The sequence below is a fragment of the Oryza sativa genome, chromosome 8 (assembly GCF_034140825.1).
Source record: "Oryza sativa Japonica Group chromosome 8, ASM3414082v1".
Taxonomy (NCBI): domain Eukaryota; kingdom Viridiplantae; phylum Streptophyta; class Magnoliopsida; order Poales; family Poaceae; genus Oryza; species Oryza sativa.
In genome coordinates this window covers 3237192-3250456 of record NC_089042.1, presented here as the reverse complement: position 1 = coordinate 3250456, position 13265 = coordinate 3237192, and the positions used below count along the sequence as shown (strand labels likewise).

The 13265-nt window shown below is 41.6% G+C and overlaps 1 protein-coding gene across 1 annotated transcript; it reads left to right on the top strand.

Moving 5' to 3' along the window:
- Positions 1-1669: 1669 nt before the first annotated feature.
- Positions 1670-12069, top strand: LOC9267835 (DNA-directed RNA polymerase II subunit RPB1). Its single transcript, XM_015794333.3, has 14 exons — positions 1670-2009; positions 2812-3075; positions 3594-3893; positions 3981-4139; positions 4232-4393; positions 4472-4692; positions 5451-5592; positions 5691-6026; positions 6104-6390; positions 6494-6752; positions 6860-9975; positions 10086-10157; positions 11114-11173; positions 11641-12069. Exons 1-14 carry the CDS (start codon positions 1926-1928, stop codon positions 11744-11746), a joined length of 5568 nt encoding a protein of 1855 aa, XP_015649819.2. The 5' UTR covers positions 1670-1925; the 3' UTR covers positions 11747-12069.
- The last annotated feature ends 1196 nt before the right edge of the window (positions 12070-13265 follow it).

The window sequence follows — 13265 nt, the reverse complement described above, 5'->3', positions numbered from 1 at the left end:
AGTTATATACTATCTCCGTCGAAAAAAAATTAAGCTATCATCTAAACATGACAATTCTTGCTATGGACATAGACATGCATACCACTTTTTTTTTTTACACAAAGGCATACATATAACACATCCTATCTAAAAGTCTAGAACACTATATAATGCATGGTGTGAACCATGCAAAAACCTCTAAAGTGCTGCATAAAATGGTTATAATCATACAGTTGAGAGTTGAGACAATATTGAACTAACAATGAATTCGCATTTCATGTTTAGTTGTTTATATCCTTCCTCCCATCTCATACGCGCGGTAACCTCTCACATCTCTCTCAACCACAACCCCATTGCCCTCCCCCTCCCCCCACACACACACAACCATGGGCATCATACTTTTCCCATTAGCATTGGCTTCATCTCTTTCATGCCGATCTTATCAACCCATCTTCCCCTTTGTCATCTGTTGCTCTCGATGACTTTAGTCTCTTGTCTAGATGACTCTTTCTTGGGACATGGTGTCATGGTAGCCAGCTTTCTGATGGCCTCAATCAGCTCAGTCTTACTATCACTATATCTCCACTGATTTTATCTCTCTTGATGATTCATCCAATCCACAATCCTATTTGCCAGACCTATCGTTCCTATAAATTTGGGCCACTAGATCCATATGAGTTGCAGTTAATGACACAATGACGAGGTTTACATAAAACGTGAGCTCATCAACCTCACAGATATGCAACCTCTAGTCACCACAAACAATTCTAGCCATCAGAGCTAGATGAGTCATGGTTGAGGACGCGAGCACCACAGTGACATCATTGATCATACCGGTGCAGTCTCTATAGCCGTAGACCGGACCAATGTTCAATCCGTGTCATTGCCTCACCTTTGTTAGCAAGGTTACCGAATATGTTTGTCTTTGACTTTCTTCTCCCTTAATTTTGTTTGTATCGATAAAATAAAAACTGTATCGATGTCCAATATTTTTATAGGGTAACATTAATCATACCCTTATGGGTAATGCCACTATATAAAGCACATACATAGAGCACCTCTTTTTTTAGATAATAGAAATGGATTATATCTATGGCCTCTACCTATGTGCACGCAGGCAACAAATTTCAGAAGTAAGAAAAAAAGAGAAAGGAATGCAAATGAGTGATATCCCTGTTTTTTTTGTGTGTTCGGCTGTCATTTTTCAGCAGCGGCTGCGGCTGTAGCAGTTCAAAATTGCTGTAGTTTATAGAGACTTTGAACTGCCGCAGCCATACTTGCCGAACATGGCCTTTTTAGAACACCTATTTGTTTCCTTCCTGGAAAGAAAAACGAAGATGTGTCCTGTTGGAAGAAAAATGCAAATGTTAAAACACACAGCGTTACAGCACTGCACAAAAAGACAAAACGGTCCTTCCGCATTGACCGTACTGGACCCACACAAGCTCCTCCTGATCTATGATCTCCACCGTCCACTCCCCATCCAACGGCCGAAACCCAAACTCACCCCACCGTAGTCGGTTTCCCCAAGCTTCCCTGCACCGAGTCCACCAACACCCTACTCCGGTACTCCCCCACTCCCACCCCCGTACACCGCGCCCACGGGTCGACGCGGCTCACGATAGCGCGCCCGGCGCACGATACGTCTATAAATACGCCCCTACCCCCCTCTCCCCTTCCCCATTTCCTCAGGCGAACCCTTCTTCCTCTCCGCGACTTTCCCCCACCTCGCGGAGGCGGCGAGGCGATCTGCGCGCGATCCCATTCGATTCGCCCCGAATTAGCCGCCAAAAACACTCGCTGCTGCTCACTGGGGGGGTGGAGCCCACGCGGGTGGGCGAGGCCCGGTGGTGCTCGCGGCGGGTGGGGGGGCCGCGGCGGCGGCGGACGCGATCTGAAACCCTAGGTGGTGGTAGTGGGTTGCGGCGGCGGCGCCGCGGGGGGAGATGGACGCGAGGTTCCCGTACTCGCCGGCCGAGGTGGCCAAGGTGCAGCTCGTGCAGTTCGGCATCCTCAGCCCCGACGAGATCGTAATACCCCCCGCCCCCGCTCCCTCCCCTCCTCCTCCCCCGCCGCCGCCGCCGCCTCTGTTTGGTTTCTCTCTCTGTGTTCGCGGAGTCTGGAATTCGAGCGGGTTGGGTCAGGTCGGGGGCGGGGGGGGGGGGGGGGCGGAGTTTGGGTGGATGGGTGAACTTGCTAGCTTAAGATTGCTGTTGGGCGAGTTTGGCATCACAAGTTCCAATTGAACGTTTACCAGGAGCTCGAAATGTTTCAAATTGGGACCATTGTTTGGTTTGAGTCGCTACTTCGATGTTTCAGGGGGAATGAATTTATCATTTGTAGCGTATGAACAACCATGTGTAACTTCAAATTTTGTGCACTACAATTACAAGGAAACGGTGTTCTGTTTTTGTTGTAACTTGTAATATAAGGTGTGTAGTGAAGCAATTAGGATTGAACCTGCTAGCAGTGTACTTATAATGCAAGCAATCGGTGGAACATGTACTGTTGTCATAAGTTGTGAGGCATCGAATCGAATTTGTACTTTGCAGAGTCATTGTTGTGCGGTTCCGTGTACCTGTTGAGTTGGGAAGCTCTGATCTTTACAATGAAGTTTAAATTTTTCAGTACGCCCGAGGTTTAGTTATTGTGTTGATAATAACATGGACTAGATGGATTTGATAGTATTGAGTCATCAGGTTTAATGGTTCTGCTTCAGCAATGTGTTATGTGCTTCATTACAAGATTACCATTGCATGTGATGTGTGTAAAAAAACATAATTTTTGGGGTGGTATTTGATGTGGTTTCTGTGTTGCTTTGCATCTTTGTAGAGGCAAATGTCAGTGGTGCAGATAGAGCATGCAGAAACCATGGAAAGGGGGAAGCCCAAGCCTGGTGGCTTGAGTGACCCTCGGTTGGGGACTATTGACCGGAAGATCAAATGTGAGACATGCATGGCTGGGATGGCGGAGTGCCCAGGCCACTTTGGCCACCTTGAGCTTGCTAAGCCAATGTTCCATATCGGCTTCATCAAGACTGTACTCTCCATAATGCGTTGCGTTTGCTTCAATTGTTCCAAGATCCTTGCGGATGAGGTAAATGGACCCCACTTCTCGGGTTTGGCTGTTTTGCAGGACTTGTTATATGAAAAATATCTTAACAAAGGAGGCACCATTGATTTTATGCTACACATGCTAAACTGGAACTGAACCCTATTTATTCTGATTCCTGACTATTCATGTAAACACAGCTATACTTGTAAGCTTTTGCCATATTTAACTCTGTTATGTTTTGCATCTTGTGTTTGCAAGCTAAATCTGGTAATATCCTTTTATGCTACACTCGTTTAACATGCGAAAATACAATTTTTTTTGTGACTTACTTTTCCCCTTCTGTTGTCCTCTTTTTTACTGTTAAGGCAAAAAACCGGAAGATGCCTTTGTTTTCAATGCTGGACATGTTAAACTGGAATCATAATGATATAAAATGTTTATTCGGACTATACATGCAAATGCAAATCTTATTTTATCTTTGTACCGGATCTAGCTCTTATGTTTTCCATCTTTTCTCAACTCTGAGTTTATTTATCAATGGATGAATGCTTTTGTTGCAGGATGATACTAAGTTCAAGCAGGCTCTTAAAATAAGGAACCCAAAAAATAGACTGAAAAGAATATATGATGCTTGCAAGAGCAAAAAAGTTTGCGCAGGGGGTGATGACCTTGATGTTCAGGAGCAACAAGATACTGATGAGCCAGTAAAGAAAAGAGGTGGCTGTGGTGCTCAGCAGCCAAATATCACTGTTGATGGTATGAAGATGGTTGCAGAGTTTAAAGCACCAAAGAAGAAAAACGATGATCAAGAGCAACTCCCTGAACCAGTGGAGCGAAAGCAAATCCTCTCAGCTGAGAGGGTATGCACACAATCTTTACTCAGGTTCAATACATTATTTTTAAGAATATCCATTTAACTATGTGGTTCCTGTTTATTTTGTACTTAGGTGCTCAATGTTCTTAAACGTATAAGTGATGAAGACTGTCTTCTATTGGGTCTGAACCCTAAATTTGCCCGCCCTGACTGGATGATTTTGCAAGTCCTTCCAATTCCCCCACCCCCTGTGAGGCCATCTGTCATGATGGATACCTCTTCCAGAAGTGAGGTGAGTTATATGCCACACTTTTTTTTTTAACCTTCCTACTGGATGATTTTAAGAATGATGCACCTTCATGAACTCACTGCTATTCTTTACAGGATGATTTGACTCATCAATTAGCTATGATAATTCGACATAATGAGAACTTGAGGAGGCAGGAGAGAAATGGGGCCCCAGCTCACATAATAACAGAGTTTGCTCAATTGTTGCAATTTCACATTGCAACATACTTCGACAATGAACTTCCTGGCCAGCCAAGGGTGAGCAGATTACAGTCATTTTGCCATTTTATTTGATGCAAATAAGTTATCCTGATTATCTTTTGTTGCAATTTTCAGGCCACACAGCGTTCTGGAAGGCCTATTAAATCAATTTGCAGCAGGCTGAAAGCAAAGGAAGGCCGCATTAGAGGAAACTTGATGGGAAAGCGTGTTGATTTCTCAGCTCGTACTGTCATCACACCAGATCCGAATATTAACATTGATGAATTGGGAGTGCCATGGAGTATTGCTTTGAACTTGACATACCCAGAAACTGTCACTCCATATAACATCGAGAGGTAATAAAAAAAGGGGCAATTTCGTTTCTACCCCTACTTTGATGTCTAATATTGATTTTACCCCTACTTTTTAGGGTTTTCGTTTTTACCCTCACTTTTTTGAACTGAATGCTTGTTTTGCCCCTACTTTGGATGGTGAAGTTAACGGTGTTAAGTAATTGATAAAATGACGTTTATACCCTCTCATGTATGTTCATTAATTGTGTTTCCCATTTTATACATGTAGCTTTGGAACTTTATTTTTGGGAGTATATTTAAAATTAGATGACGCACATTGACTAATATAACAATTTGGACAAATTCTGAATTTGATGGAATTTTGATAAAATTTCAGCATTTTGATAGAACTTAAACAAAATTTTGACAACATTTTGTAAAATGTAATTATCTGTTCCCTTTAGATATTAGTCAATGTGCTTCATGTAATTTTAAATATACTCACAAAACTAAAGTTCTAAAGCTACATGCATAAAATGGGGACAAAAACACAATTAATGAGCATATATGAGAGGGTATAAATGTCATTTTGTCAATTACTTAACACCGTTAACTTCACCATCCAAAGTAGGGGTAAAACAAGCGTTCAGTTCAAAAAAGTGAGGGTAAAAACGAAAACCCTAAAAAGTAGGGGTAAAATCAATATTAGACATCAGAGTAGGGGCAGAAACGAAATTGTCCCATAGAACACATCTTTACTGTTATTGAGGCATGATCACAGTTCTTTAATGATCACTTACACCTAAATTCAATGATCTCAGATTGAAAGAGCTTGTTGAATATGGGCCTCACCCTCCCCCTGGCAAGACAGGTGCAAAGTATATTATCAGGGAAGACGGTCAGAGGCTTGATCTTCGTTATGTGAAGAAAAGTAGTGATCAGCATCTGGAGCTGGGATACAAGGTGAATACCAACTTTATTGTAGAATCTGCTTTACTGATGTTCATATGACAATATTGTCTTCTATATTAGTCCCCTCATTTGGTGTTCTATTTTGTCAGGTGGAAAGGCACCTCAATGATGGAGATTTTGTTCTCTTCAACCGGCAGCCCAGTCTTCACAAAATGTCTATCATGGGGCATCGCATTAAAATCATGCCGTATTCAACTTTTCGCCTAAACCTGTCCGTTACTTCACCATACAATGCAGATTTTGATGGGGATGAAATGAATATGCATGTTCCACAGTCATTTGAGACCAGAGCTGAAGTTCTAGAGTTGATGATGGTTCCAAAATGTATTGTGTCTCCTCAGTCGAATAGGCCTGTTATGGGTATTGTCCAGGACACGCTTCTTGGCTGTCGCAAAATTACTAAAAGAGATACTCTTATTGAAAAGGTTAGCAAGTCTGCACATGATACCTTAAGTAGTTCTTTTCTGCTCAGTTATGCTCATCATTCCCTTTTTTTCTCCAGGATGTGTTTATGAACATCTTAATGTGGTGGGAAGATTTCGATGGAAAGGTCCCTGCCCCTGCCATTTTGAAACCAAGGCCTATTTGGACTGGGAAACAAGTTTTCAACTTGATTATTCCCAAGCCAATCAATTTAATTAGATTTTCAGCCTGGCATTCTGAAGCTGAAACAGGATTTATTACTCCTGGTGATACTATGGTCCGGATAGAGAAGGGAGAGCTTCTATCTGGTACACTTTGCAAAAAGACACTTGGGACATCAACTGGAAGTCTTATTCATGTTATTTGGTGAGAATGCTGTAATTAACTTTTAATGTTGAAGATTAGCTGCAGTTTTTAGTTATATTCCGTTTGGCCTTTCGCTTAGCAAGTTATGTCTTGCTCTTTGCAGGGAAGAGGTTGGTCCAGATGCTGCTCGCAAGTTCTTAGGTCATACACAGTGGCTAGTCAACTACTGGCTTCTGCAAAATGGTTTCAGTATTGGAATTGGGGATACAATTGCAGATGCTGCCACCATGGTGAAGATTAATGAGACAATCTCAAAAGCTAAAGATGATGTGAAGGAGCTTATTAAGCAAAATCAGGATAAACAATTGGAAGCTGAGCCAGGACGCACCATGATGGAATCATTCGAAAATAGAGTAAATCAGGTACTGCTTGACTGTCTAGCTTTGTTCTGTCTATTGAAAAAGAAAAACCTACCCTTTCTCCATTTTGTAGAATTGCAACTTGCTAATCTACCCTTTCTCCATGCTAGGTTCTTAACAAGGCTCGTGATGATGCTGGAAGTAGTGCCCAGAAGAGTTTGTCTGAAAGCAACAACCTGAAGGCTATGGTTACTGCAGGCTCAAAAGGAAGTTTCATCAATATTTCTCAAATGACTGCTTGTGTCGGACAGCAGAATGTTGAGGGCAAGCGGATCCCATTTGGCTTCATCGATCGAACGTTGCCCCACTTCACAAAAGATGATTATGGTCCTGAAAGTCGTGGGTTTGTGGAGAACTCTTACCTTAGAGGTCTGACACCACAAGAATTTTTCTTTCATGCTATGGGTGGTAGAGAAGGTCTGATTGATACTGCTGTGAAGACCTCTGAGACTGGATATATCCAGCGACGACTTGTGAAGGCTATGGAAGATATCATGGTGAAATATGATGGTACGGTAAGAAATTCCTTGGGAGACGTCATTCAGTTCTTATATGGAGAAGATGGCATGGATGCTGTTTGGATTGAGTCACAGAAGTTGGATTCCTTGAAGATGAAGAAGGGTGAGTTTGATAATGTATTTCGTTATGAACTGGACGATGAGAACTGGAGGCCAAATTACATGTTACCAGAACATGTTGATGATTTGAAGACCATTCGTGAGTTTAGAAATGTGTTTGAAGCAGAGGTTCAGAAGCTAGAAGCTGACCGGTTCCAGCTTGGCTCTGAGATTGCCACAACTGGTGATAATACATGGCCTATGCCTGTCAACCTCAAACGGCTTATCTGGAATGCACAGAAGACATTCAAGATTGATCTCAGAAGGCCTTCTGACATGCACCCAATGGAAATTGTGGAGGCAATAGATAAGCTGCAAGAAAGACTGAAGGTTGTTCCTGGTGATGATGCTATGAGTATTGAGGCTCAGAAGAATGCAACTTTGTTCTTCAATATCCTGCTTCGAAGCACATTCGCTAGCAAGAGGGTCTTGAAGGAGTACAGGCTTACAAAGGAAGCTTTTGAATGGGTTATTGGTGAGATTGAATCGAGATTCCTTCAGTCTTTGGTGGCTCCTGGTGAAATGATTGGATGCGTAGCTGCACAGTCCATTGGAGAACCGGCAACTCAGATGACCCTGAATACTTTTCATTATGCTGGTGTCAGTGCCAAGAATGTCACTCTTGGAGTTCCCAGGCTGAGAGAGATCATTAATGTTGCTAAGAAGATAAAAACTCCATCATTGTCAGTTTACCTAAAGCCTGAGGTGAACAAGAAGAAAGAACTGGCTAAGAATGTCCAATGTGCCTTAGAGTACACTACTCTGCGCAGTGTGACACATGCTACAGAGATATGGTATGATCCTGATCCACTGGGAACCATTATTGAAGAAGATGTTGAATTTGTCCGGTCCTATTATGAAATGCCTGATGAGGATATTGACCCGGATAAAATTTCACCGTGGCTGCTGCGTATCGAGCTGAATCGTGAGATGATGGTTGATAAGAAGTTGAGCATGGCTGATATTGCAGAGAAGATCAATCATGAATTTGATGATGACTTGTCATGCATATTTAATGATGATAATGCGGATAAACTGATCCTTCGTGTCCGCATCACAAATGATGAAGCTCCAAAGGGAGAAATACAGGATGAGTCTGCTGAGGATGATGTCTTCCTCAAGAAGATTGAAAGTAACATGTTGACAGAGATGGCACTTCGTGGAATTCCAGATATTAACAAAGTTTTTATCAAATATGGGAAGGTCAATAAATTTGAGGACAATGTTGGCTTCAAAGCAGATAATGAGTGGATGCTTGATACAGAAGGTGTTAATCTCTTGGCTGTCATGTGCCATGAAGATGTTGATGCTACTAGGACAACAAGTAACCATTTGATCGAAGTAATTGAGGTTCTTGGAATCGAGGCTGTTCGTCGAGCTCTCTTGGATGAGCTGCGGGTGGTCATATCTTTCGATGGTTCTTATGTCAATTACAGACATCTGGCCATTCTTTGTGATACAATGACATACAGAGGGCATCTGATGGCTATTACAAGGCATGGTATCAACCGTAATGACACAGGGCCTCTTATGAGATGTTCCTTTGAAGAGACGGTGGATATCTTGCTTGATGCTGCTGTATATGCTGAATCTGACTACCTGAGAGGTGTCACTGAGAACATTATGCTTGGCCAGCTTGCACCTATCGGTACAGGAGGCTGTGCATTGTATCTCAATGATCAGATGCTGCAGCAGGCCATCGAACTTCAACTCCCAAGCTATGTTGAAGGCCTGGACTTTGGCATGACACCAGCACGCTCGCCCATCTCTGGGACACCATATCATGAAGGAATGATGTCACCGAGCTACCTGCTAAGTCCAAACATCAGGGCTTCCCCCATTACAGATGCTCAGTTCTCGCCATATGTTGGAGGAATGGCTTTCTCACCAGTACCTTCACCAGGCTACACTCCATCGTCAGGGGGTGGTTACAGTCCATCTTCTCCGGTATACAGTCCAGGGCCAGGATACAGCCCAACTTCTCCATCATATAGTCCTGCTTCACCCAGCTACAGTCCCACTTCTCCATCATATACACCTGGCTCTCCTACTTACTCTCCAACAAGTCCATCATACTCGCCTACCAGTCCATCATACTCGCCAACATCTCCAAGCTACAGCCCTACATCACCTAGCTATAGCCCTACATCTCCAAGTTACAGCCCGACCTCGCCAAGTTATAGTCCCACTTCTCCGAGCTACAGTCCGACATCACCAGTTTATAGTCCGACTTCTCCTGCATATAGTCCAACTTCTCCTGCATACAGCCCCACATCACCATCTTATAGCCCCACATCACCATCTTACAGCCCCACATCACCATCATATAGCCCAACATCTCCATCATACAGTCCAACATCTCCGTCTTACAGCCCCACTTCCCCCTCATACAGTCCGACATCACCCTCGTACAGTCCGACATCTCCTGCATACAGCCCTACATCACCTGGTTACAGCCCGACATCTCCAAGCTACAGCCCAACTTCACCAAATTACAGTCCAACTTCACCAAGCTACAATCCTTCTTCGGCCAAGTACAGTCCTTCCCACGCGTACTCTCCAAGCAGCCCAAGGCTGAGCCCTTATAGTCAGACTTCACCAAATTACAGGTAGCAATTTGTTACATGAACTATATAATCTTTCGCTTTGGCAGCATGCTCGATTGGCATGTCTTCATATATGCACCCTTGTTTATTTTGCTTATATTTTTGTTCCTCAGCCCAACATCGCCGACATACTCACCTACCTCACCATCATATTCACAACCAAGTCCGTCATACAGCCCAACAAGGTAAGACTTTATCATGTGTTTTATATCACTAGCCGAGTGTCCGTGCGCTGCAATGGATTTAAATAAACAATACCACAGATTTGCCGCTAACATGTAGATTGGCCTGTTTAACTGTAGAATCACTATAAAATATTTTTATCAGGTTTTCAGCTTGGAGAAGCACCTATTAGAAATCTTTTGTATCCTCAGAATCGTAAACTACCAACTGTTTTTTAATCTTGTATCAAGTTGCTCCTAACAATATAGTCGCTTCCATCTACAAAATGTAGAGCTAATTTTGTATTGACCATATATGAGTCTACAATCGTTAGGATTGAAAGCATTCAGTTAGTAGATGTGAATGTAATCGACATCACCCAAACTGTTGTGTCCTGCTACACTGGCCACATACTAAAAACTGCACATACGGTTTGAAAAATTCGACTTGCTTTCTGTGAATAGTGCTAATAAAAAACAGTTCTAAAGTTCTAATTTGCCTTTTGCTCATAAGTTCTATTTGTAAAAGATATAATTATGGAAGATTAACTTGATACAAAGATACAAATAGAATCCGTTTTCAGCTCATAAGTTACCTTGGTTCAAAATCCAAAATCCGTCCTAGAAATGTCGTTAGAAAGATTTTCCATTATTGACAATTTGACATGTAGACCAAAAGACCAAAGTTGCAATTCGACTTCTGTTAACTGATGAGTGAAAACTGAAACGAGTTATGCATGTAGAGTTAGTTCTAGATACAAAACACTGATGCTAAATAACAACAATTTTCTCAGTTAATTGTTTCAAATGAAGCCAAGATTAACTAATATAAATAATAACCTATGACTGTAAGCCATGGCAGAGGCATATGGTATTCTCCAGATAAGTTCCATATAAGTCTATTGCAGTAATCCTTTAATGTTCCTTGTCATATGAGACGATGAGATGACTTCTAATGTGCTGCTCTTTTCTGTTTTCAGCCCATACACCACATCTGGAGGGCCCAGCCCAGATTATAGCCCAACATCTCCGAATTACAGGTAAAGGCCCCCTTTGAATTGGAGGAAAAATGGAGGAAAAACAAAGGAATTGAAATCCTACACTATTCATGCCTTTGATTCGTAGGAGTAAACTTTCCTATTCCTACAATTCTAGAGCAAAAACGTAGTAAACTTTCCTATTCCTACAATTCTAGAGCAAAAACGTAGGAAAGTTAACATTCACTCTAATCTCTTGGAAAACTTTCCTTAAGTCTATCTCTCTCATCTGATTCCTGCATTTTTCCTGCGGTCTAATCAAACGGCTATTCCTATATTTTTTATGTGTTTTGCAATCCTCTGTTTTACACTTGCATTCTTACCAAAATCCTGTGTTTTTCCTATTCCTCTGTTTTTTCAATCCTACGATTCAAAGGGGCCAAAATTATTTTTCAGCATAATCTATCCTTCCTGTGAACCCAAGGCTTCATTAGAGTTCTCACCATCTCAATTATCTACCCTATGTACAGCCCTAGCGGAAGCTACTCCCCCACTGCACCGGGCTACTCACCATCCTCCACCGGCCAGCAGTTCTCTCCCCAAGCTGCCGACAAGGACAAGGAGAAGGCAAAATGAAGCCGCTGAAGAAGGATGGGTGGTGATTTGCTGGGGATGAATCCGCTGCGCGCTGCACCGACTTTTCCAGTTTTTGTTTGGTTGATGAATTATCTCAATAGTAAGTTTCCTTGTGCTGCTAATAGCAGCGAGGGTCTCATGTACTCATGTATGACTTGTCCACCAAAGAAAGGACCTTAACTTTTACGCATGCTTTGAAGCTGCTCTTTTTATCATAGGACTCAATGCCAATATCCATCGAGTGCCATGGCTCGATGGAATTATGCTAAAGTTGTAAGACTCTTGTCTGCCATTAGAGCTAAATCTTCTCTGAATTGCTGTCTTGGACTTTTGGCATGTTATACTTGTGGAATTTCGCCTGTGCTCGCAAATGTTGATGAACATGTTTTGCATACAGTTCTTGTGGGGTGGTCAGCTGCCTGTGTTTTTTTGGTTGCTTCCGTGTAATTTCGTGGCGATTTTTTTTCCATGTACTTTATTGTTGTGGAATAGCCTCGTCGACCTATTCGTGATAATTAACTTATATGTCAATTATATGTCAAAAAAAGTGAGGGTGAAATTAAAAAGGTAGGACATGACACGTGAGACGCTGCCTGGGGAACAATGCGATCGACAAGTGTATGGCCACAAACATGAGACGGTCGGCACCACTAAGAAAAAAATATTCCATCATCTTGCTTATACTCGCTTTTAAATTGCTAGTTAATTTTGTAATATTTATTTACGCTTTTTAATTCGTAGTTTATTTTGAAATATTTAGTTTTGAATTATTAAGAGTCCCATCGATTGACCTAATAAGCTAAAATAAAAGCCAAAATTTATATTTCTGGATTTGATTCTAAAGTTGATTTTAAAAGTAATTTATTTTTAGCATTGGCTTTTAAGCCACTATGAACAAATATATAAAAGTTTTACCTATAAATTAAATTTTATTCTTTTATTCCTAAATAAACCGTTTTGACTTATTAGGTAATATGAGCAACCGATGAGGCTCTAAATTATTTTTTTAAGTTACTTATAAGCAATGTGAATATGATAGGTAAACCTTTTATATATATTTTTAAGTTACTTATAAACCAAATGATATGGCTGATCAGCCAGCCGCTGTCAGCATTCCAAACGTGTCTGTGTTCTTATCACAGTTTTCCCAACTCCTCTCTCTCGTTATCCACGCGCACGCTTTTCAAACTACTAAATGGTGTATTTTTTAGAAAAATTTTCTATACAAAAGTTGTTTTAAAAAAATCATATTGATTTATTTTTTTTTAAAAAAATAGCTAATACTTAATTAATCACGACTGCTTCGTTTTTCGTACCAGAGAGGGAGAGTTCCCAACCAGAAGGTGCGAACACACCCAAATCAGTGCCACGAGATACACATAATTTTTATAAAGATACCGAGAGGATAAAAGCGTAGTCACGAGTATAAACCAACGTTTTGACTTGATAACCATACGCACGCAATAGTGCACGTATGATGATCCAACGCCATCAACCTTTTTCTATTTTTTCCCCCCTT

What these genes read in the sequence shown, in the direction of transcription:
- LOC9267835 (XM_015794333.3), top strand. Translation starts at nt 1,926, where the DNA reads ATGGACGCGAGGTTCCCGTACTCGCCGGCCGAGGTGGCCAAGGTGCAG. An exon ending in AAATCCTCTCAGCTGAGAGG is followed by an intron (nt 3,894 to 3,980) that starts GTATGCACACAA and finishes TTTTGTACTTAG; the next exon opens with GTGCTCAATGTTCTTAAACG. An exon ending in ACTCCATATAACATCGAGAG is followed by an intron (nt 4,693 to 5,450) that starts GTAATAAAAAAA and finishes CAATGATCTCAG; the next exon opens with ATTGAAAGAGCTTGTTGAAT.